Source organism: Myripristis murdjan, chromosome 11 (genome assembly GCF_902150065.1).
Source record: "Myripristis murdjan chromosome 11, fMyrMur1.1, whole genome shotgun sequence".
NCBI lineage: Eukaryota > Metazoa > Chordata > Actinopteri > Holocentriformes > Holocentridae > Myripristis > Myripristis murdjan.
Window position 1 is genome coordinate 1,127,144 of NC_043990.1, and position 25,857 is coordinate 1,153,000.

The 25,857-nt window shown below is 46.1% G+C and overlaps 1 protein-coding gene across 3 annotated transcripts; it reads left to right on the top strand.

Moving 5' to 3' along the window:
- The first annotated feature begins 18 nt into the window (after positions 1–18).
- rfx5 (regulatory factor X, 5) lies at positions 19–20,899 on the top strand. 3 transcript variants are annotated; one of them, XM_030063682.1, is made up of 12 exons: positions 107–388; positions 3,425–3,445; positions 3,521–3,675; positions 4,812–4,845; positions 5,396–5,478; positions 5,878–6,003; positions 6,908–7,024; positions 7,330–7,408; positions 8,038–8,236; positions 9,543–9,637; positions 9,722–9,853; positions 10,014–20,899. In XM_030063682.1, the coding sequence occupies exons 3-12, from the start codon at positions 3,554–3,556 to the stop codon at positions 11,277–11,279; spliced, it is 2,253 nt and encodes a 750-aa protein (XP_029919542.1). In that variant the 5' UTR covers positions 107–388; positions 3,425–3,445; positions 3,521–3,553; the 3' UTR covers positions 11,280–20,899. The 3 variants fall into 3 exon arrangements, with proteins under 3 accessions (XP_029919541.1, XP_029919543.1, XP_029919542.1); XM_030063681.1 differs by lacking the exons at positions 107–388; positions 3,425–3,445 and adding an exon at positions 19–90; XM_030063683.1 differs by lacking the exons at positions 107–388; positions 3,425–3,445 and adding an exon at positions 19–90 and having other exon boundaries at positions 5,881–6,003.
- Positions 20,900–25,857: the final 4,958 nt, after the last annotated feature.

Here is a 25,857-nt window from a genome sequence, read left to right on the forward strand (position 1 = left end):
TAGACGCTGGCTTTGTAGTCAGGCAGACATAACAAAGTCGTCCAATCACAAAAAAATCTGAAAGGGGATTTTTGCTCTATCTTGGCTCAGGTACTTTCTTTTTCTTTTGTAAAATAATTCCTGTAACGTGTGACACGGAATAGGCCATATAATAATCCCAGTTTGTATAAACTTGTCTCAGGAATTATTGTGACCTTTAAAACGCGAGCTGAACATGTTTTGAGGGCTGTTTCAGGGCTTGCTAATGCTAGCTAACAGCAGCTAACTCGTCTAGCCAGCTAGCTCCTTTCGGTTAGCAGCAGCCTTGCTAGCTAGGAAAGCGCCTGTTTTCTCTTGATTTTCCTTTCTCTCTCCTCTGAGAAGGCACGCGCCGCCCGGCTCTGTGCAGGTGTGGCGCAGGTGTTCTACCTGCTCGGAAAAATGCAGCTAAAGCTCCGCAGTGAAGCTAGCTGCGTCCGCTAATGCCCCGAGGAGCCCTGGGCTAGCTGCTGTGGGGCTAGCTAGTTAGCAAGCTGGCTAGGCTAGCAGGCGGTAGCATGTCGCTGTGCTCGGTGTGTGTGTGTGTGTGTGTGTGTGTGTGTGTGTGTGTGTGTGTGTGTGGGATAGTAAATGGTGGCACATGACCCGCTGTAAACAGGACGGGAGCAGGAGTCACTTTGAGCGCGGCGGCTGCGGGTTTGACGCTCCGCTAGCAGGCTAAGCTAGGCGGCTGGGCTCGGCGCGGCGGCGGCAGGAACACGCTCCTCTGCCGGGCTGCCCGCCGCTCCGCCCGCCGCTCCGCCCGGCTCTGACAGCCGCTCCGCCCGGCTCTGCCCGCCGCTCCGCCCGGCTCTGCCCGCCGGCATGTGTCGCTCTGGCCCCTGACAGGCACAGGGCCTTCATGGCTGTCACACATGAAGCATGAAGCTACAGCGGCAGGCTGGCCGAGGCAGAGCTGCAGGTTACTCTGTGTGTGTGTGTGTGTGTGTGTGTGTGTGTGTGTGTGTGTGTGTGTGTGTGCGTGCGTGCGCGCGCTGTTTGCAGTGACAGCACAGAGGTGGGAGTGTCTGCTGCCTGTCTGTCTGCCTGTCTGTCTGCCTGTCTGTCTGCTCTCCATAACAAACTGCAGCTGCTGCGCTGCATGGAGCTGCATGACTGTTTCACTGTTTTCATCGTGCGTCTGTGCAGCGGGGATCTACTGATCACCTGTTGGCAGGTGGAACACGTTCTGCTGGTGGAACACGTTCTGCTGGTGGAGCGTGTTCTGCTGGTGGAACACGTTCTGCTGGTGGAGCGTGTTCTGCTGGTGGAACACGTTCTGCTGGTGGAGCGTGTTCTGCTGGTGGAACACGTTCTGCTGGTGGAGCGTGTTCTGCTGGTGGAGCGTGTTCTGCTGGTGGAACACGTTCTGCTGGTGGAGCGTATTCTGCTGGTGGAACACGTTCTGCTGGTGGAACACGTTCTGCTGGTGGAGCGTGTTCTGCTGGTGGAGCGTGTTCTGCTGGTGGAACTCGTTCTGCTGGTGGAACACGTTCTGCTGGTGGAGCGTGTTCTGCTGGTGGAACACGTTCTGCTGGTGGAGCGTGTTCTGCTGGTGGAACTCGTTCTGCTGGTGGAACACGTTCTGCTGGTGGAGCGTGTTCTGCTGGTGGAACACGTTCTGCTGGTGGAGCGTGTTCTGCTGGTGGAACTCGTTCTGCTGGTGGAGCGTGTTCTGCTGGTGGAACACGTTCTGCTGGTGGAGCGTGTTCTGCTGGTGGAACACGTTCTGCTGGTGGAACACGTTCTGCTGGTGGAGCGTGTTCTGCTGGTGGAACACGTTCTGCTGGTGGAGCGTGTTCTGCTGGTGGAACTCGTTCTGCTGGTGGAGCGTGTTCTGCTGGTGGAACACGTTCTGCTGGTGGAGCGTGTTCTGCTGGTGGAACACGTTCTGCTGGTGGAGCGTGTTCTGCTGGTGGAGCGTGTTCTGCTGGTGGAACACGTTCTGCTGGTGGAGCGTGTTCTGCTGGTGGAACACGTTCTGCTGGTGGAGCGTGTTCTGCTGGTGGAACTCGTTCTGCTGGTGGAACACGTTCTGCTGGTGGAGCGTGTTCTGCTGGTGGAACACGTTCTGCTGGTGGAACACGTTCTGCTGGTGGAACACGTTCTGCTGGTGGAACACGTTCTGCTGCAGCACACAAAGTCCTGTAAAAGCCACAATAAATACAGTGAGGCGCTGTCAGATGGGGAAGCACAGGGTGCATTTGTATGTCTGGGTTCCACAGCCTTTGTAACAGAGCTGACAATGTTAAATCATTTCATTCACAAATACTACTACTACTAGAAATGATAATAACAGTACTGTATTTATATAACTTGTTTTAGACAAGATCTGGGATGAAACTCGGCTGTCATGTAACATTTTTATATTTTTAAATTTTTTTTCACATTCTATCATTTAAGAGACATTTTGCTTACCTTACATACAATCAAAAAGGCCTTTCTTCCTTCAGGCTTTTTCCACCAATCAGGACGCTGTGTAATAGCATCCTGATTAGGCCTTGAATGACCCCTGTTTTATAGTTTTAAATGACTGTCACCAGAATATAGCATCAACTTTTTCATAGTTATCCAGACAGGCTTCATTTAATAATGATAATAATACATAGAATTTTCTGTTTCTGAAGAACCTTTAAATGTGCTTGCCTGTGTTGCTGATTGTGTGGCAGGCTTTAGACAGGCTTTATTTGATAACAGCAACAACAACAACAACAATAATACTTTATTTATTAAGCATCTTTCATACAGGGGATGTAGCTCAAACTGCCTTACAATAAGGTGAACAGGAGAATAAAATGAAAACAGGCAATTTACAACAAGTGCAAATCGTGCACAAATCAACTGAATAAGAAACGAGAGGCAGCAAAAAAAAAAAAAAAAAACAACGTCAAGATATATAAAAGATGGAGATAAAACAAATTGAGATGTAGAAACAGTAAAATATGTAGAAGCAAAGGAAGACAATGTAAAATAAAGGAGGATACAACAATAAACTATGTAAAAGAACAGGATAAAAGTACAACAAAGGAAGTGTGACAGTTAATTAAAAGTGAAGTTGAGTAAATCAGTTTTCAGTTGTGGTTTAAAAACGTCCACAGAGCTCGTTGCAGCTCTTCCAGCCTCGGGGAGGAACGAGTTAAAAACGTCCTCACTGATGATTCTCTTCTTTATGTGACTGTTTTCCTTTTAAAGGGCTGCTGTTGTCAGATGGACTAAGTTATCATTATTATCATTACTTGTAAGTTGAAGGACATGTTATATTAACAGGATAAAGGACCAGATGCATTGCTTCCAAATAAAATACAATAGTCCAGATGCGCTGCTGTAGATGTCTTGTTGGTTTGCACTTGGTTTGTGAATGATGCTTACCTGCACCTTGTCCCACCCAGACTTCCTCTTTCAACAGGAAATACATCAACTCAACAAAGTAAGAGTCCATTTCATTTTTACAGCAGGATAACTGAAGTGACAGATGCTTTCTCTCCTCTCCTCTTCCTCTCAGATGAAGCTGTGTGCCGGTTAGTTTCTGGTCCGGATGGCGGAGGACCAGGGTCACCAGCGGGCCGAGGCGTCCCGGCGGGGGGAGGGGGGTCTGGAGGGGGGGGAGGGCGACACCGAGCCCAGCATGCTGCTGCAGAAACTCAAGAGCAACATCTCGTGAGTTTCACTTCTCTCTTCCAAACTTTGTTTATGCTGAGAAAAGCTGATGTTTGTCACACTTCACTTCACGTTCGTACGGCTCCCAGCGGACCTTGAAAATCTTTGTATGGATTTTAAAGGGACACTTCACCCAAAATGCATAATGCTTGTATCCAGTCCTCGTTATGTGTTGCCCTCAGCCTCCAAAGTTTTAACACAAACTGTCATAGTAAACTCCAAGAAACTCCAGCCATCTCTGATCCAGTGGAAAACTGGGTTAGTAATTTTACTATATTAATTATTTTATTGATTAGTGGCTTATTTGATAGGGACCATAGTCATAATAGTGAGTCATATCATTAAACTGCAAACTCGTGTTCACACACACTCAGAGGGTCAGATGAAGCTCGCTCTCGTCACGCTGTGTAAGCCGCGTCTCTGACATCCAAGTCGTATGATCAGGTTTCTCTGCACAAATCCTCTCGTGCAGCGTGGAAATTATTTTCACTGCATCTTCGTCAGGGACTGAAGGCGGTACTTGATACAAAAATTAAGCGTGAAGTGTTCCTGTAAGGAAAACAAAACAAGGCCTTGAAGGTTTTTGGAAAATGGATGGATGTCCTTGAAACTATTGGGTGAACACACACACACACACACACACACACACACACACACACACACACACACGTAATTTAGTAGGCAGTGGGCAGGTTCCTGGACATTTCTTTTTACCAGGATGGCTCTGATGGTTGACCCCAAACAAAACATGACCATCTGGAGTCCTTGAGTTTTGGCAGACAAGACTCTGAAAGTCGCTGAAAGGCTCTTGGATCTGGGAGTTTTCACTGTAACAAACAAAACTGTGAAGGTGGAACAAACAAACAAACAAACCAACAAAAAGTTACAACTCACACAGGTTTTTTTTTCAAGGCTGCTGAGAAATGTGTGGAAATTCAAACCTCAGAGAAACAGAGTCATTCCTCTCTTTAGGTTCATTAACTGGGACATTTGTGATTTTCGTGTTCCGACTGAAATTGAAGGTTGACATGTCCGACAAACTCTAAACGACGTATTTATCCATCTGAAAGTTCAGGTTCAGCTGAAGCCAGGTGTGAAAAGACGTCTCTGAATGATCTGTGTGTTTTCTCCTGCAGGAAGAACGTACAGACCAAAGTGGATCAGATCCTGGTGAGAATCTCCCTTCACTTTGAAATGTTCCAGCTGAATCCACAGGGTGGCGCTGCAGCCTCTCCTCGCTGTTTGCTTATTTTTATTCATTTCAGCTGTTGTTTAATTCTTAAACAGCAAGTTATTATTTTACTGTGTAGTTACTCAGACTGGGATGATTTGTTTATCTCCTGATTTGATATTATCATGATACCTTTGATATGTGCTGCAATTCTTACTACAGTTGATATTACGATTTATTGGTCAAAAAATGAAAATCAAAAAATAATTACTCAAGTGATTTTTCCCCTACCCCTACTAGTTTGTCCAATCAAATCACTTGGCTGGATCTCACTGCTGCATAATGAATTAAACCTCTCCTGTTTTTATGAATGGCAGGAAACTTCTGTAAACAAACAGGTCACCACTAGGGGGCTCCAGTCGGTTAGTTTTGAACAAAGTGGCATCATGTGGGTTTCTAGGCCCTCCCTCTGCTAGCGGGGGTCCGGCAACAAAACCAGGAAAAGGGGAAAGTGCGTGTCAGATGTGATTTGATTTTGTCGCCCAACAGCAAGATGTTCAGCGATTCTCCGACAACGACAAGCTCTACCTGTACCTGCAGCTGCCGTCAGGCCCCAGCTCCGGAGACAAGAGGTGTGTGTGTGTGTGTGTGTGTGTGTGTCTGACGACTAATTTCCCTTAAATTTAGACAAGTAAGAAAACACTCCGACAACAGTCCAGCCAGAGCACAGTTTAATAGATATGGCTAAACACTGTCAGAAAAAATACATCATCATCAAATACGTTATCGCCTGCAGGTCCCTCACTCTCATCATCTCTGGGGTCAGTTTGACCCCGTTCAGAGTTTAACGTCTCAAATTACAGGATTAATTTTTTGGCTTCATATTTAACGACTTTTCCTTTCTCTTCTATGCTTTTATTAATTAGAGGCCGCTCAAAAAGGAGCAAACATAATTAGTTGTAAAGTGTGATGTAACTTGATAATGAAGTGTGTGTGTGTGTGTGTGTGTGTGTGTGTGGTGTTGTACACAGCAGCGGTGGCGACTCCAGTTCATTCAACACAGCCGACCAGCTTCACACCTGCAACTGGATCCGCAGCCACCTGGAGGAGCATTCAGACACCTGCCTGCCCAAACAGGACGTCTACGAGACCTACAAGTCAGCACACACACACACACACACAGCCTCTGATGTGGTTTACAGTTTACAGGTTTACAGTGGAAAAAATATCCAGAGAAATCATAAATGTGTGAGGGAAAGATGCTCGCCCTACTGGCTTGATTAAAAAAATTCACTTGCTCACAAACTCCGAATGATCAGAAAAATTATGTTAAGTTAAATTATGTTATGTTAAAATTATGTTATCACACGTCTGTGATCAATAATCAGTCCTGATGGGTGAGTCGTGGCACTCTGTGGTCTCAGTTTGAGTAACTGAGCGCTGCTGTGGACGGTTAGGGTTACAGCCGGCGAACAGTGACACCTGCTGGAAACAAGAAGTCATGACAACACGGCTGCGACTGAATTTACGGGAGAACTTGAAACGTTTCATATCTCAAATTAGAACAAAATATCTCAGTTCCAGCACAGATATTTGTTAATCTGTATTTGTTAATTGTGTGTGTGGCCACAGTCTCACAGGTTGCCATAGCAACAACGAGAAATGCCCATTTTCTCCTAGAAGCTGCAGTTAGCACACTTCTTTTGGTGCAGGCATGTCGTCTGTGTTGGCGAGTCACTCTGCTGGTCAGTTTTGCAGAGAGCAAACCAGACTCTCACTTTCCTTGTTCTTCTTGTTCTCTTTGTGTTTGTTCTCCCCGTCCTCGTTCCTCTTTTCGCTCACTCTGTCCTCATTCTCTTTGTCCTTTTTCTCTCTGTCTTTGTTCCTCTTCTCATTCCCTCTGTCCTCATTCTTCTTCTTGTCCTCCCTGTCCTTGGTACTCTTCTCTTTCTTCCTGTCCTTGTCCTTATACCTCTCTTTCACTTTGTCCTTGTTCCTTGTTTTGTTCTCTGCCCTGATTCGTCTTCTCGTTCTCTGTCCTCGTTCCTCCTCCTGGTTCAGGCGGTACTGTGAGAACCTGCAGCATCGTCCTCTGAGTGCGGCCAACTTCGGGAAGATCATCAGAGACATTTTCCCCAACATCAAGGCTCGGCGGCTCGGCGGCAGGGGACAGTCCAAATATCCTTTGACCGTCAGGTTCTGGTTCTCCATCATCGTCTGAACAACACAGACGATTAAGGGACCATCCCGGTGATTGTGCATGTTTGCTGGAGGTGGAACCACATGTTCCTGGAGGTGGAACATCTCCTTGTGTTGGCTAGCTCTGGAGGAAGTGTGATCAGATGTGTCGTTGCTGGACAGATGTTGCCAGACAGACTTCCTGTTGAGCAGACCTTCTTGTTAGTTCAACTTCCTGTTAGTCAGACCCCCTGTTAAGCAGGCTGCAGGTTGCTGGTTAAATTCCCTGACTTCCTGGTTGGTACGTACTGCTACAGCGGCATCAGGAGGAAGACGGTGCTCAACATGCCTCTGCTGCCCAACCTGGACCTGAAGAACGACCCGGTACGCTGAGAAACACACCACTGCATGTATTACTGCATACTGTTACTGCATAGATGACATGTACTGTAGTACCTACTACTAAATGCAGTACTACTACCTTTACTACTATCTGTCTACTGTCTGCTTCTACTACATATAAACCTGTTAGTGCATATACTGCATAAACTACCTTATAAAATACTACTCCTGCCCACAGAATACCACATAAACTTACACTGATGTTACCAACTGTAATAATAATTCTAGTACATGTACTACTACATGTATTACTGCACTTTATACTATACTACACTACTTATACCAGTACTTAGACTGCTACTAAATCTGCCTACACTGCCACTACTTGACTAGCAGAGATCCCGTCTACATCCGGAGCGTGAACACGTTCCGCTGTCGGTTTTAAACACGCAATGCCTGGTGGCTCTTCTTCATTTCCTGCTGCACAGGAAGTGAAGAAGAAGAAGAAATGGGTAGTTAGCAGCGATAGCCACTGAATGCTGAACAGACAAAGAAACCGCGCCATCTACAGGAACTAAAATTTTTGTTTGTTTTTAGCATCTGTTGTTGTTGACCCTTGTTAACGTTCTCCTCCTCCTCTTCTTTTTCTTCTTCTTCCTCCTCGTCTCCAGTCGGAGCTGACGGAGCTCGTCCAGACGTACAAACAGGAAGTGACAGAGGCGGCGTGCGAGCTGATCTGCGACTGGGCGCAGAAGATCCTGAAGCGTTCCTTCGACACCGTGGTGGAGATCGCTCGCTTCCTGGTGCAGGAGCACATCGTGAACCCACGCTGCAGTCAGGCGGAGCTCGTCACCTCCGCTGCACTCGCAGGTCTGCCGTGTGTGTGTGTGTGTGTGTGTGTGTGTGTGTGTGTGTGTGTGTGTGTGACATTCAGTTTCAGTCAGGCAAAACAGTTCCAAATGTTTCCACCCAGTTCAGCTGATCTGAGCGTTTAACAACCAAGAGAAATGAAATTTGAGAAATGTGTATTTTAAAAAGTGAGAAACAGTCCTTACAAGACGGTGCAAACAGCCTTTGGTCGACGAAGGGTTACAGTTTGGTGCTTTACACCACACCACTGTTTACTGTCAACCCACCAGCTTGACGACAATGTGTTTGTGTGGGACTGTAAACAAATGTACAGCGTTTGTGACTTTTGTTGTGTCTCAAATCGCGCACTTCTGCACTTACATTTAGTATTTTGAGTCCATAAGTGCGTTCACAGTGAAAATACTAACAAAATGCAGTGCACTGCAAATACCCGGATGTACACTCAAAACGGTCAAAAAGTTGAGAGTGGAACGATGGACACTTCTCACCCTAACGGCACCACTGACCCGAAGTAGCTACCTAAAAAAGCTGACTTGACTTTTCCTTTTTACGACTGTTAATATGTCACTTTATTAAGTTTTAATTTTTTTTCATGCGAGAAAGTAACTAGATTCCAAATATGTGGTCAGTTTGTCCAAATAACGTCTGTTTTGAAAATTGCTTCGACGTTTTCGGATAACTGTCAAGCTAGCGATTGTGCAAAGTACAGTCACTTCCGGTTGTTCACAAAAATAAAACTAATACCTTAGAAGCAGTGGTGATGCTTTTATTTTGAAGATAGGATGTGTACACGTCTACTTCTGGTTAACTTTATCACCGAAAACCAAAGCCAGCCGCGGCTCCGGTCGGCATCAGGTGGGCCGGCCGCGGCTCCGGTCGGTACTGCGCCCACCTGGTCAGGTCTGCCGGATCTGACAAGTGAACGGCCGGTGCCGCGGTCGGCTCGCCTGATGCCGACTGTGGCGATCGTCATTTCCGGTAAGTGCACAACGGGAAGTGCGCCAATTGAGACACCCTTCACTGTCGAAATTCGCGCACTGTGCCGGTAAGTGTACTGTCAGCTAAGTGTACTTACAGACAGTGCACTAACGGAAGTGCGCGATTTGAGACACACCATTTGACTTGTAGAGAAAGATTAAATGTCTTTCAAAAAACAGTGCAGGGCTTCTTAAACGTCTTCAGTGTCTGAGCTTCTCCTGAAATCGTTTGTTGCCCAGCTGGGACGAAAACATTCAAAAAGAAATGCAACACGTGCACCTATAAAGTTTCTCTCTCAGAGTTCACTGACTGTGTTTTTCTCCTGCAGGAGGTCCAGCCAAGCCCCACAAGGTCATCAAGAAAACACCTGTCTCCTCTAAAGGAGGCGGAGCCGAGAGCGAAGGCAGTGCCACCGACTTAAAGGTTTTCACTTGAGCATTTGATGTGGCAAACACTGATCACACGTCATGTCGCACTGCTGCTAACTCTTCCTCTGTCTGTCCTCAGAGAGATAAAGAAGGTGGAGACTCCTCTTCTTCGGCCAAACTTCAGCCTGGAGACAAATCAGGATCAGCAGCCAAACCTTCCTCGCTCGACGCTCCTCCCCCTCCCTCCTCCTCTTCCTCTCTGCGCCCTGCGGTAGGTCATGACCTCCAGGTATCTGTGGTTCTGCGCGAATCTCCTTTTTTTCTTTCCTTTTTTCAAAACCGTTTTCATGAAGGGTGGTTCTAGAATTCCCGATGGGCAGAAAAACCTAAAGCGAGACTGAGCTGACTGAGTTTGCCTTGACTTGATGCAGGTGGAGGCCTTCATGAAGCACTTACCCAGAATCCTCCCTCGGAGCTCCGTTCCCGACAAGACCCAGCTCTCTGTTCGCTCCTCCCCGCCGTCCCTGGCGCCCAAAGACACCTCGGTCGTCGGGGGGGCGTCTGGAGGCGGAGGCCCGACCGCCGCCGCCAGCGGTGGTGGGGTGAAGGTCATCGCCATGGCAACATTACCCCAGCAACAGGGCGGGGCGGTTCCGGTGATGATTCTGCCCCAGGGCTGTCTGTCGTATGCCGAGAGGGAAAAGGTTGCCCCGCCCCCACCGCCTCAACCTCCTGCTCCTCCTGCACAGCAGCAGCAACACGCGCCGGTCACCGTTGCCCCGGCGGCGCCCACCTCTGTGGTCCAGAGGGCGCGAGGGAACGCCAACAAGCGCCCCCTGGAGTCAGTGGCGTCGGGCGCGGGCGGCGGCACGGCCGGGGTTTCCACCAGTTCTGTCACCAGCGCTCCTCCGGTGAAACGGAAACGCGGCCGACCGAGAAAACCTCGGCCGGAGGACGCCCTTCCCCCTCCGCCTCCTCCTCCTCCACCACCTCCCCCTGCTGCTCTTCCTCCACAGCCTCCTGCTCCTCCTGCGTCCTCCTCCCACCCTCCTATCATCACCTCCCTCACTGGCGGAGTCATCCAGAAAGCCTCGTCCTCCTCCTCCCAGCAGGTGGTGGAGCTGGTCTTCCAGGACCAGCAGGGTTTGGTTCTGACGGGCCAGCTGCCGGCCGTGTCGGACCCGGGCCACCCGCTGACCGTGGAGCACCGCGGGGTGGTGGTGCAGTGCCAGGCGGGTCAGGCTGCCGAGCCGGACCGCCACGCCAGGCCCCTGCTGCTGCTGCAGAGCACGCCCACGCCCAGCTGGGACCTGGCAGGCTCAGGTCGCACCGCCATGGTGGAGGTCATCCAGAGGGCGCCGAGACCCGGAAACAACAACAATAGCGGCGTAGCCACTGCTGCTCCACCTGCAGCGCACCATCCTCTTCCTCCTCCTCCTCCTCCTCCTCCCGCTCTTCCTCCTCCTGCTCTTCCTCCCCCTAAGCACCATGAGGATCGTGGGGAGGTGGAGATAACGCTGACGCCGGTGGAGCCGCATGCCACTCTGCACATCAGCACCCCACCTTCCTCCTCGTCTTCCTCCTCCTCCTCGTCTGCCGGCTCCTCTGTGTCCACAGCGGTGCAAGTTGAGGTTAAGGTTGAGGAAGAGGAGCCAGCGAAGAGTAGCAGCACCTCCTCTAAGAGAGAAGGACACTAGCCCCGGTCCTCCTCCTCTCCTTCTCTCCTCGTCATTCATTTTCATATTTTTCTGCTCCCCTTGCTCCCGTCTGTCTGACATTAAACTCCCATCCTGCCCTTCTTCGTCGTCACCTACAAGCTTTTAACAAGCTCTTACCTCACCTGACAGCCTCTCTCTCTCTAACTCTCATCCGTTGGTGGAAATCCCAGGTCGGCTGCCGCAGGCGGCCGATCGAGGAGGATAAATGAAGCCAAAACCACTAGTAACTAACCTTCCATCGGCTCCCCTTGCACTTGTAAAGACACTGCCGGGAGCAAACCTCCAGGCAGGTGGCAACCATTTTGCTGTGATTCTTTAAACTGCATGTTTGTCTGTGTTTTGACTGTGGGTGGAAACGAGAATAATGACTCTGGACTCCTGAGGTGGCCGGGCCTGAGGGAATACTCTGCTTCCTCCGCTGCCTTCTGCCTCCCTTCCTCACTTCCCTCCAGCCTCACTTCCCTCCTCTCTTGATTTCTGAAGCGCTGGGGAGTAAAGGTCGGTCAGAGCAGGATATATGATGCCCTGCCTTTTTCTGACCATCAGTGATTTTGCAGAGCAGAATGCAGATAGAAGAAAGGAACGGGAGGGGAAAGTGAAAGGGAAAAGGATGGAAGGAAGACATGTGGAAGCAGGACTGGCAGGAGGGAAGGAGGCGCGTGTTTAGTATTGAGTCAGGCCCCGGACCGAGTTCAGCCTGAAGTCGCTAGAGAGAAGATATTACGGGTCAGAGCCTTGTAAAGGTTCTTTTGTGCTAAAAAAAATTAAAAAAAAAAAAAACCTCTTCTGCAGAGCTGGGCCTCGATTCACCTTCAATTCAAACGGAGGATTCTCAGTCAAATAATACTTCAAAAAAGAAAGAGAGTTTGAGGATGTTTAATTTTATACGACTTTTAAGTGGAGCGGCTGAGAGCGAACGTGGTGTCACGGCAGGCTTGGAGAGTCTGGAAATGTACAGCAAAAGCTTTTTTTTCTACAAGCCTTTAATTGAACAAGGAGGTCTGGAAAAGTATGGAAAGGTTGCAGCGACGTGGAAAAAAAAAAGATTCAGTCAAGAGAATGAATTGGACTTTTGTATTGAATGGGAATCGAAGCGCAGCCCTGCTCTCTTCAAAGAGCTCTTCTGTTCTACACAGCTTTGGTTTGTTGTGTTTTTATTGGTTTTAGTCTGTAGATAGATAGGCGTGTATGCGTGTGTGTCTGTGTATGTGTGTGTGTGTGTGTGTGTGTGTGTGTGTGTGTGTGTTCGAACGGCTTCCCAGAAACGTGGCAGCAGACAGGGGTGGCTGTTCTCCCCAAGGCACTTCTAATTACAAATTGCCCAAAAGTACTACATTAAGTGTTGCGTGAGTTTAAAAAAAAACAAACAAAAAAAACAGAAATTAATTTATTTATTGAGCTACTTTTTTTTTCCTAGGAAGAGTTTTGGCCAATCGGAGTTTTTATCGGACGACAAAACAAAATGTTCAGATCTGCTCGCCAAGGATGAAATCGCCTCGCGTGGTTCCTTCGTCAGAGCTCACCGAGGAGGTGGGAGTCGTCTTTTTGATTTTCTGTAATATTGTTCAAAATCTCAAAGAAACACCAGCTGATCGACAACACAGCTGACTTTTACAGTGTGTGTGCGTGTTTGTGTTTTAAAGGTGCATTCCCCCTTATTCTGCCCGGCGACAGCGGCCGGGCCTGCCAGTGTTTTTTAGACGTGCGATGTTGAATGTTTTGTTTTTTCTCCTTTTACCCCGACATGCTCTCAAAGTGAGAGAGACGCCATCTTGTGATACTGACATTAGCACTTACTGATCCCTGGTTGAGGTAACTCTGCGTTCACGCCGCCGGCAGCTGCGTCATCGTGCCGCCGTCTCGCCGCCGTTAGCGCGTGATTCGCTGCCTGTTGGTGGTGTCATCAGCACGGGGTTTCAGGTAACACACCTGCACAGCGGCAGCTCGGTTTCAGAGGCTGCGATTCCATCCGTGCAGTGTTTAAATTTCAGAACTTGTTTTGTTTTTTCAAATTCAGTTTGACTTTGCAAACCACGATTCAAGTCAACAATTCAATGTATTTTTAAGCAACGTTTTTTTCATAATCATGACTGAATTGATCCAGAGTTTTTCATATTGTTTAGGCCAAGGTCAGAGCCGTTCATTCTATTTCTTTATTTCAGCAGATTGATGCTGCTAAATCGGCAGAATTTGCAATTGCCGGTTGCTTTTGTTTTGCCTGTCATGGCGCTGCATTGTTCTGAGAGAGCACCGATTAGGGAACATCTGTTTGAAGATGGATGCAGCCATTTTTCAAGCCTCGGTTTTTCAGTCATTTGCTCTCGTCGTGTCTCAAACAGAAGCTGTAGAAAACTGTGCGTATTGCATTTTTGTAAGTGAAACCAGATCGTCGCTCAGCCCTACAGGAGATGAACGAACGGACGACGGCTTCTTGATTTGTCGCTCGCCGATGGTTCTCCGTTTGTCGGAGATGAAACTGAGCGCGCGCTGCTGTCGCTGGCGGTGTGAACGCAAAGCAGAGGAAGGAGTGATGAGGAACAGAGGCCAAATCTAGAGACGGGAGAGAAATGAGCGTCTTGGCTTTCGGTCTTTCCACCCGTCTCTCGGCAGAAATCCTGACTCGCGCTGCACAGACTTGAGGCCAAAAACTGAACGTTCTCCAGAGCAGAAACGCTTTTGTATCAGGAAGATAAAACATGCACTTTGTTCAGATATCTGAAATGTTGGCGTACTGTTTCGCCCAAGCAAAGGGTTCAAAAGAATTTAAAATCAGTTTAATTGTTTATACTGTTTTCGATTTTAAACCACATATATGTGAACAGTTTGTTTTTGAGGAAGGGCAAAAAATAAAAATGGTGCGGTGGGTTTCTGTCCGGTTTCCAGGGGCCAAAACTCTTGAGAAGCTTAACCCTTTGAAACCCAGGAGCCCGCGGGTTTAACATAATTATTATTATTTTTTTTAAATCTTAGTGACAACCTTGTGCTTTTCCAGTTTTTGGTTGGTGATTTGCTCATTGCCTTTTCTTTCCCATATTTTTGAAAGAAATCAAATGACTTGGCTCAGGTTTCAAAGGGTTAAACGACCACCGACGTTTCAGTTGAAGCAAACAGACGACAGAAATGTTGAAACCCCCGACAGCGCCGCCTGGAGAGACCGAGGGACAGACCTCAAAGTGTGTGAACATACCGAGGTTTTCCTTCACTGTTGAAAAAAAAAAAAAAAATGGCACCAGCTCAGGCACAAAAAAGTCAAAGCACAAACCGATGAGCCAAGTAGCACTAAAAAGTAGATTTAGCTTCAAATGCCGCAGGATAAGTAGAGCTTCTCATAGACAGCTAGCTTCTGTAGCAGTGACATTTACGCTAGACGATTAGCCGGCTAACCAGCTTCGCGTGCGCCGTTGTGTGTTGCCATGTCCTTTGCACTAACAGGCTCTTCCTGATCACCATTGTAACTGTCTGGATCAGCAGTGTGACATCACCTCACGGCGTCCGCGGTGATAAACGACTGGCACGACCCTCCAGGAAGACAGACCTTCACCGCTTGTCATCGTCGCTTCTTGTGTTTTCTCGGAAAAGGCTCCTTTTTTTTGCCACAGACTCGTTTTCCTTTTGATTTTTCTTGGAATTCCTGTCGATGGACTTCCTTTCTTCTTGGGGCCGCTTCCTGCTCAAGCTCAGTTCTTCCTCTGTTTATTCCATAACGCATCACTTCCTGTTCCTGTGCAGCAGGAAGGAGCTGCCAGACACCGAGGCTTTGGAACAGACAACGCAAGATTGAATTTGCACGTGAGCTGGCCGAAAATGCTGCGGGTTATTGCTTAAAATCTTAGAACCGTTCGTGCAACCCCTAAAATAACCTGAAGAATCCTGCTGCATTGACTTTATCTTCCTTTTCAAAAGCTTGAGAGGAGAATGAATTAAGGCACATAGACCCCGCCGTCTCTTTCGCCGTAGTGACTTATTCACTGTAGTATCATGTAAAAAAACAAAACAAAACAAATTTAAAGAGTAACTAAAGCCCAAACCCAAATGTGGGTGAAGCCTGACCTCTACTGGTGGAGACTTCACACAGATTTGGGTTTGGAAAAAATCAAACAGATTTCCAAAAATATTCTATTTTTCTATCAAAATATTAAAAAATATCATTATTATTATTATTTGGCCTCCTGGAGGACAGTGTATCTTTAGTGGAAAATCAATTGTGAACCAAACTCTCATGGATTATTTCTGGCTCCGCCTCTCGGGCCTAATACACACCACCCTTTCATCCCAGTGGTTGACTTTATCCATGTGAATCTGAATTTGCTTGTGAACAAAGCAGTTTTTGAGCAGACTGTCGCTGCATTATGCCCCGCCCCAGCTTCCTGTTTCAGTCAGAAAGAGGTGAAATCCCTGGAGCGGGACGCCGTTGAAAAGCCGCTTCCCCTGTCGTGACGTGAAACTCACCACTTCCCCAGACAGAATGTCACATTGCTGATCTGCGTTTTATCACCTCTGCCAAACCGCCTCTCGCTCCGCCTGAGGGCGTCTTCATCGCTGGTGCTACAAACCGCAGGGCGCGACCGCCCTCGACATTCTCCATCGTGGAATCGCTGATTTGTACAAACACTCTTTGTCTACACTAGCATATCAAGGTGTTATCACACTGACTGCAGCTGGGTTGTGCTGTGTGTGTGTGTGTGTGTGTGTGTGTGTGTGTGTGTGTGTGTGTGTGTGTGTGTGTCCTCGTTTCCCTCCGTCCTGTGACAATGGGAGGTAAAGATTGGCTAAAGGGACACCGTGACATTTTGACTGTTACAGCAACGCTTGTTGCATCATGGGAAAGTGAGTTTTTAAGAATTTCCCGTCTAGCTAAACGTAGAAAAACAGCTCGTTAGTGTTGCTGGCGTTCCTCAATGAAGTGCGATGGTTTCCCCTGTTTCACTTCCTGTTCTCCTGCTAGTAGTCAGATCAGGTTCATCATCCCTGAGGCGGCCGTGGACGCTCACCTGCCGCTCAGTCTCAGAGCCAAAGGTAATATTTGATTTAGCTCCTAAAAACATCACTAATTTTAACACATGTACCAATGCTGCGTTTGAGACATCCTGGGAACTGTCAGAGGTCCCAGCTGCCGTTAGGAAAAGTGCCCCCAACACCCCCTCCCCCAACAGGACGTCCCGCTGGGGCTCTCAGCAAAATGACATCAAAGCAAGTTCCTGCTACGACAAAAACCTTCTGTCAGGTGAAACCTGTCAACAAACAAACTCTAATATTTTATTTGTTTACTGCATTCTGCCATTTCTTTTTGTGCACCAGCGACTTTTTGTATCTGACAGAAAAATATGTAATGATGCTTTTGGGATATGGCAAGAAATGAACGTGCTAAAAATGGAGCTGTGGAACGCACCCTGGTGCAAACTGGGAGTGCAAACTGGGCACTTCCCAGCTCCCAGGACGTCTCAAACACAGGGGTATATGTGGACGTAAAGCCGGGTATCCTCGGCCTCAAACATATTGGAAAACACCAAAAACAAAACAAAACAAAACAAAACTTGGTTTAAAGTTTCCCCGTTCCTTTAAAGCAGAGCAGACCTCTGGTTGTGTAGTTCCCTTTGCTGGTGTTGCTCTCTTTGCCAAAAGTGTTATTTTATTTTAAGTGCTAGTTTTACCTGATTCTAATTTGAGAGTAGTATAAAGTCACATATTCCTAGGAAAAAAGGTCACAAAAATGCCAATTGTGTGGTCAGCCCAGTAAAACTAATATCAGACTGAGAGTGATTCTGCTTTCAGAAGCTGATGTTGATAGCCTGCCAGTTTATCAGCGGCTGTGTTGAGGAATGCTAGCAATGCTAACGAGTCGTTGTCCAGTGAACTGAAGTGCCAATACAGAAAAACAAAGTTTAAGAAAATGTCTCGGTGTGGCTTTAGCGCTCCCAGCCTCAGCCCTTTTTAAACTGAAGTGAAACAAATGAAAAGTTGCACTGCTGAAAAGCTGAAAAAGAGAAAGACGTCGTCGGCGTATGTGATGGACTTCTGTTATATGCATTGAGAAAATACAACTACAAGTATTTATGATTGATGTATCGTTATGCTTTCTGCTTGCACTCATCTAGGGGCCAACTGAATGGTGTTGGCTTTATTTTTTATTGCTAGAATAAGGTCAAAAATAATCCTACTTTAAATTGTACAACGGAGAGTTTAGCAGTATGGAATAAGAGGGAATCAGAGTCTATTATATAACTGTGGCAGTAAGTGGAAGGCTTTGGAGAGAAGACAGAAGGAGCATTTCAAAGCAACCTTTCACTTTTGTAAAATTAATTGTTAACAGCACGGGGTGTGGGGGGGTTCTGTTTTTTTTCTTTATGGTCTTTACAATTTGACACAGGATACATGCTGCACATTATGATTTAGAAAAAAATGACGTCTAACTGTGCAGAATTATGTTTGCCTCTGTGCCAAAAATCCTCTTAGTGGAGGAATTGTCCTGCTAGATTTTGAACAGTTAAAACGTGCCAGTACAGAAGTCCTGTAATCTAATTTTGGATGGAGAGCTTGTAAAACTGTCTCCTTTGTAATTCCTACAGCAGAAGAAAAATATTCATTTTTCTGCACAAAGCGACAGCCTCGTATGGCGATGTATTGAATTTGAACACATCGTCCTGTCCTAGTTGAGTTTTAGAAGAGGCGACGGGCCGCTCGACTGCGTCAGACCTCCTGAAAACACACGAGAACTGACTGTTAAATTTGTAAAATAAAAGTGAAAAGTTGCTTTTGCTTAATGTTAAAAAAAAAAACAAAAAGCAAAATGTGAGTGAGCCCAGAGTTGTGAACCCACTGCAGGGCCGCGTTACGATTGGAAAGTTTGCAAAAAATTAGAATCAAGGTTGTAGAAATTCACCGCTGTTGATCAATGTGGAGATCGAAAGGGAGTCAGGTTCATGATCGGAGGGTTGGGAGCAACCCAACAAAGCTCCGACTAGCCTGGTCTGACCCAGTTTGGCCTGGTTTGGCCCAGTTTGGTCCGGTCTGGTCCGGTCCAGCCCAGTTTGGCCCGGTCTGGCCCAGTTTGGTCCGGTCTGGTCAGGTCCAGCCCAGTTTGGTCCGGTCTGGCCCAGTTTGGCCCGGTGTGGCCCAGTTTGGTCCGGTCTGGTCAGGTCCAGCCCAGTTTGGCCCGGTCTGGCCCAGTTTGGCCTGGTGTGGCCCTGCAGTGGGACGCGAGGTGTTTGAGTGTGTTGTAGGAAGTGGGAATCTTTCACTGTGGAGCCGTGTTGCTCAAAAAAAAAAAAAAAAGAAAGAAAAGAAAACAGAAACGGGTCAGATAATCAAAGATTTAAGGATCGGGATTCGGGTAGCGGTGCCTTGACCTCGAAGGGCTGGACTCAGTGTTGTGACACGGTGTCCTGTGATGTCACTTCCTGTGTAAGACTGTGCAGATCTGTCCGTGGTGAGTAAAGTCGCTGTGTGTATCACTGTAAACATCAGGAAACCTGGGAGAGCCTCCCTCTGCTGCTAGTGCTCGTGTTTCTCCACATTAACAACTACATTTCCCATCAGCCCCGTTGCTTCCAGGAAGAGCAGCGCCCTCTTCCTCTCAAACTGTGGAAAAATATTCACTGCAACTGCACTAATATCTGTAATAACACAATTTAATTTGCGGATGACGTGTTGATGTTGACATGATACACAAAGCAGATCTGAGTGCGGCTTCATTCACTTTCAGTTCAGCCAGATGAGCACATTGATGCTGAAAACAGATGTTTTTTTCACCAGTCACAAAAACAAACAAAAAAAGGGACGAGAGGGTTTTTAGAAGCCGCGCTGCAACAAACTTCCTGAGGGACAAAGCAGAGGAAGATGATTTTGTCAGTCACACTGAAGCAGGAAGCGTCTGAGTGAGCTGAAAGTGAAGAGGAGGCGCTCGTGTCTGAGTCTGATGGTCGAACACTGCAGATGATGATGATGATGATGATGATGATGATGATGATGATGGTGGTGCTGGTGGCTTACCCTGCTGTGATATTAGTCGTGTCAGCCAGCCGCGGACCCACTCAGTGTCTCCTGTCCACCATTTGCCAAAGCATTTTTATTTTCAGTTTTCCTCTAATAATTGCTCAGATAATTCAGTTTCCAGTGCAGGTATCACTTCACCTTTTGTTTTTCTTGTTTGTAAAAACGTGGGAGACCGCAGACCCCCTGCACTGGCAGATCGTCTCTCGTTAGTATTCCTCGAGCCCAAAGCACACGGCTAATTAAAATGCTCTGGTTGGTTTGTCGTGCACTGTTCACCTTCATGTTGGTGATCAGGTGTCACTCACCTGTGGACAGGAAGTGTGTTTACACCTGGCGGCTCTCAGCTTCAAATAGAAATCAAAGTGAGATCAAACTCAAGTAGAGAGATCTACCAACACTTTCCCAAAAGATGCACAGTCGTGCAGACGTGGCGTGAGCAAACTCCCCAGAATGCATCGTGTTGTGTTGTGGAAACGAGTACGAAAGAAAGAAAGAAACTATTTTCTCCAAAAAGATCGTTATTGACGTTTATCCACCATTTTTACAGAATCTTAAGCTCGTATGAGAATGTTAAATTGAGCTAGTTACCGCTTTCTGCCACCGGGGGGCGACAAAGTAAAATTACAGTTACACAGTTTGTTTTTATTTTGTTTGTTTGTTTTTTTTTTTCAAACTCCATTTTGTTTCTGATTGGAGATTTGAACGCCAGGTGTAAATAAATGAGGACCTGAGTGGGAACCCGGTGCAGAGCCCTGCACCGCCATTTTGGCTCAAGCCCATGCAAATAAGAGAAAGAGAGTTGTTCTGTTGTTGTGTTTTACTAAATCTCTAAGATGCTTCTTGTTAATTTATCACGATGTGTTTTGTTTTGTTTTGTTTTGTTGATGTCTGTCTTTGCTGGTTTCCTGTACAGCTTGTTGACGTGCAGTTTTTTTCATTATTATTAATATTATTGTTATTATTATTCTTGTTGTTCTGAAGCTTTTTTCTGGATATCTTTGCTTCGGGAGACGGTGCCGGCTTCCTGCATGTTTTTTTTTTTTTTTTTTTAAATCCTCTCTAATGAAAACGTCGCTCCTCGACTGCAGAGGAGCGTCAGACCACATGTCCTGTTCTGTTTTGTTGTTTTGTTTTGTTTTTTGTTTTTGGAAAAGGTTTGCAGTTTTTTTAATGTTTCTGTTTTGTTTTGTTTTGTTTGTTTGAAGCGTTTTGGCCTGAAATCCGCTGGCTTTTGTTTTGCACTTTATTCTCGGTACGATAACAGACATCTCCGTCGGACGGAGAGCGGCGCCGGCGGAAACACCAGTCCACTGCTGGAGGAGCGACAGGGACTGGTGCATCATGGGATGTTGGCGGATAAAAGCGTTGCTACAGTGGAGCCTGCCCGTTGGTTTTCATAACCACCATAATCAGTGAAATGCACCTTTTTTTTCTGTGTCGGCCCTTTCTGTTTTTCTAGCGGCTGTTTGTTTTGTGTTTCTGAGCGTCGGTGTCGGTTTGTGAAGTTTTAATGTTCCGGTTCGTTCTGACAGAAAAAGAAACGACAGCAGCAACAGTCTCAATCTATTTTCCTATCGGACTGAAAATAAATGTTGAATTCACTGGCAGGAAGCCGCTCGGCCTCGACTCTCTTCTCCTCCACTCCCTCACTCACCGGCTGCTCTGACCACCAGGGGGCGCTCTGCTGCAAGACACAGCATGCCCACAACAGCCAACACCACAGATATCATACTACAGACATAACAACAACAACAACAATGACAATAATTATTAGTTGTAGTAGAAGTGATAACAGAAACAACAATAATACCAGTAAACGCTGGAGGGGTTGACAGTCTGAGTCCACAGGGATGCTGCACTGTTGGACTGTCAAATCCTACTGGTACAAAGTAATTAATATATAAATTAACAGTCATTATGATAATACTCATTATTATAAATACATAAATTAATGACTGAGTAAATTAACAAATGCATAAATAATGAATGACTGAATAAATGAATCAAATGAATAGATAAATAAGAAGGCTAACTCCACTGGGAATTTAAAGCACATTTTCAGTCAGTCATTTCTTTCCACACACACACACACACACTCCCTCCCTCAGATGGTGTTTGTTCCGTCTCTCCTCTCAGATGTTCCAGGGTTCGAGGCAGAGATCAGCTGATCAGCTCCAGAAGCTTCTCCTGCTTCCTGCTGCTCTTTCTCTCCTCCAGCAGGTTCACTTCCAGGTGCTCCAGGTGCTTCAGGTGCTCCAGGTGTTCAGTCTCCTGCACCTGAAGCTCCGCCTCCCTGCGTTGTCATATCAACACTGGACCCAATCAGCAGCACATCAGACATTCAGTGCAAATGAACAAGATCAAAACATTTTATAGAAAAGTTTGAGTCTTATGGTGCTTTTCCACCTGTATCGACTCGACTCGACTCGACTCGACTCGGTTTGAGAGCTCTTCCATCAGGTGGTGGTTCCTGGTACCAGGTCCCATTTTAGTGCCGACTCGGCCGGGGCTCCAAGCGAGCTGAGTTGAGCTGAAATGTGACATAAATGCCGTGCAGGCCGCTGATTGGACAGGGAGCGACGACATGAGTGACTCCTTCACGAAAACCAAACCCGGCATTAAAAAAAAAAAAAAAAAAACGGCAGCAGCAGCCGTGCGCATTGATCATCACTGAAGTTGGCAAAGTCGGAAAATGGCGAGCAAACCGGCACCGCGGTCACATGAAGACGTGGAGACTTTTCTGTGCTCGGTGGCCCAAAGAATCCAGAGGGAGCTGGACGGTGCGCCGCCTCGCTGTGACGACTCCACCCACGGCGAGGTGGGACTCGATTATAATGGAAAACCACTGAAACCGAGTCGAGGCGAGTAGAGTCGAGTAGGTCCTAGTGGAAAAGCGCCGTTAGAGTCGAGGCTCAGACGGACAATCCAGCAATTCTAGAAAACACCAGAGAGCCGGACTGCTGGTCGGCCGCAACGCCAGCAGAGCGGCAGAAAAAAATGTGGGAGGAAAATATTTGGATGAACAGAAAAATGAGGAAATAACGGGGAAGCGCAGGCCGCCTGATGCCGGAGCAGCCCGGCGGACCATGGGTCACATGGTCCGGTGGGTCACATGGTCCGGTGAGTCTACAGTCATCGTAAAGCGCTTTGAGCGGTCAGTAGACTAGAAAAGCGCAATAAAAATGCAATCCATTTACCATTTATAGTCCACATGCTGCAGACTGTGGGGAGACTGGCGGTGTAATATGATTTTATGATATGATAAAATAATAAAAAAATAAAATAATAATAAAATAATAAAATGATTGTGATTTAACTAATTCAAAGATGAGCTTCCGAGCCGCGGCTTGTAAAGAGCGAAATAAATGCAGCTGTTTCTTATCAGATTAAAAAATGAATAAAAACTATAAAAAGAAGAAGAAGAAGAGTTTCTGATGGAAACGCAACAGAAAAAGTTTGGATTCAGTCGGAGGGCGTCTGTGACTCCGCCCCTCCTCCTGTTCACACGGAGCAGGACACACACACACACACACACACACACACACACACGAGACACAAGACCAAAAATGACATCACATTTTACATAATATTATATAATATTATATGGGTGTTAACTGTTTTAGTGTGTAACGTGAGGTGAGGCGGCGCTGTGTCGTGGAATTTTCCAAATATTATGACTCGTTGTAAGATACACGGCATTTTATTCTCAATCTCAGCTGAAATAATATCAATAACATAAAGCATGACATTAGACTCTCTGAGTTTTACCGGCTGCATCTCTGACGTCACAGGGAGATCCACTTTTCTTCTTTAAAGTGACGTGAGGTTGTGATGTCATGAAGAGCGTGATGTCATCAGAGGGCGGAGCCGCATGAGGAGCAGACGGGCTGCAGACGGCCTCACACCAACCCGCTCAGAGACATTTAGCTGAGCCACCTGCTGCTTTCTTTATCACTGTGAAGGTAAGGAGCTTTTAATCTGAAAAGGTGGTCCACGCTTGTATTTCCTGTCAGCTGGACGACGGCAGGTAGTTTGTTCAGGTCTTTTCAAACCGGACTAAACTTTTCCAGCTGCGCCGCTTCAGCGCTCTGCTCCTGATGAGGATTTCATCTGAATTCCTGAGCTTTTTAAGGGTTTAGTTCATGTGTTTTCACCAGTCTGTTTATTATAATGTCTTATTTTATTCTGGACTATTATGTATGCTGGACTCTGAGCAAAACAGCTGATTCATGACGCAGTACACGCATGTAGACGTGTGAACATAGAACTGAAATGAATCATTTGGCCCCAGATCAGCCCCATTGTGACGGACAGGTGATCCAGCTGTGAGTCAGCGGCAGACCGACTTCTGATATCAATATCTAGTGTATCAATGTGTGAGCGCCATCTTTTCTTATAAAAGATTCTGGATCTCGGTTACATGCATCCGTGTCAGACGCGCTCCAGCACTATTGTTTTTAAATGACCATGACATCCAAACACTTCTCTGGTTCAAGATATTTATTTCCAAACGAACTGAGACTTCTTACCGCAGCGTGGAGTGACCGACAGATCAAATCTTTTCCATTCCATTAAACAAAACCAAAACACAACGCTTGGCAGCGGTCTAAAACTGTACAGCTGCGTGCCTGAAACCGAGAACCTCCACGGCCCCAACAGCCAACCCTAATATAAGCCAGGTGCTGCAGTCACCTGTCTACAAAGAGGAGGCGGAGCTGAGAATAGGCATCAATAATACACAGCTATGTCAGCTTCTAATAATCAAAATTAGCCATCATTTCATAATTGTTATCAATTCAACTCATAATTCAAACCAGAATATTTCATGTTCATATCTCATAACCAATCATGTAAATAATAACAGTAAACCAGATAAGATAAAATATTAATCAAAATGTAAATCAAGCATTTGGCTCCAACACAATGAATACAACACATGCAGTAGGCAATTATGAGGTACTAGAGAGAGAGAACTTAATCTGTAATATTTATACTACAACATTTATTTTGTGAACTACAGTGAGAACGTGTCAGACATTATAACAATAATAATAATAAGAAGAAAGTTTATTCATAAGATAAACCCCTTGAGTTGTTGCGACTCTTTTGAGGGGGAAAGAAAATAAAAATGATAATGTACTTCGTGTGTTCAGCTAATGTGTGTGTGTGTGTGTGTGTATGTGTGTGTGTGTGTGTGTGTTATGCGTCACATAATAACAAAAAGTGTGTTTACATGTATATTACAAATAAGGAACATTTGGAAAAACAACAGCTCAATAGACAGAGGTCGCTAGAATCACAACTTCTAATATAAACTGCTCACAGAAAAGACAGGAGAGTGATAAGAAAAGAAAAGCACACGATTCAAACATCTCGTATCATCATCATCATCAGCATCATCATCATCAGCATCATCATCGTCAATGTTGTACTTTGACAGAGCATGTCACTGCAAAAAGTCAAAATCTTACCAAGATTATTTGTCTTATTTCAAGTAAAAATGTCTTATTTCTAGTCAAAATATCTCATTACACTTAAAATAAGACATGATCACCTCAGAAATAACTTGTTTTTAGACAATTTTAACTTGTTTCAAGTGAAAATTTACTTGAAACAAGTTAAAATTTGCTTGAAACAAGAAACAAATTCTGCCAATGGAACAAGCAAATTTTTACTTGTTCACTTGTGTCACAAGTAAAAATTTGCTAAAATTGTCTAATTGTCTAAAAATTGTCTAAAAACAAGTTATTTCTGAGGTGATCATGTCTCATTTTAAGTGTAATGAGATATTTTGACTAGAAATAAGACATTTTTACTTGAAATAAGACAAATAATCTTGGTAAGATTTTGACTTTTTGCAGTGTAAAGATCCACTTGAAATGCACTGCAATCACCAAACGACAACGGAAACACACCGCTGAACGTCAGCATTCAGACGGTCACTGAAACCTAACTTTGGCAAGTCTTGTTATCGGACCATCACAGACCTGGCATCTCTCAAAAAAGCATCTGCATGTCAGATGTCTACAATTTGCAACCCAATCCTTTAACATATTGCAAGAACTGCATTTTAAGCTAAAGGTCTCAGGCATGAGAATCTCTGTGACCTTCTCAGATGTGAAGGCGGCCCTGCACACTCCGCACTGCCGTGTCAGCTGATCCACACAACCGGAACAGGACACGTGTCCGCAGGGGAGGCGCAGGGTGGCGGTCTCAGCACAGCGGCAGCATCGGAAAGGCTGCTCGTTTTCAGCTTCGGGATCGTCGATGATCAGCGGCTCCCAATCTCTGTTTACTGCGAGACGAAAACACAGCGTTAGAAATTCAGCACCCGAACGCTATAGAGCCCTTTCCAGCCCACGTCATCACAGGACGCGGGCGCATTGTTGACCCAAAACAACCGAAGACACAACGAGTAGCAGACGTAGATTTCTGTTTTTTAGTTTATAGTTTTTAGAGTTATAGTTTTATTTTAAACAATCTCAACTTGCCAAGCTGTTGCGTGTACGGGTGTATGAATCGGAGTTAGAAGGAATTCAAACTTTATGCAATTCCAAGAGGAAAC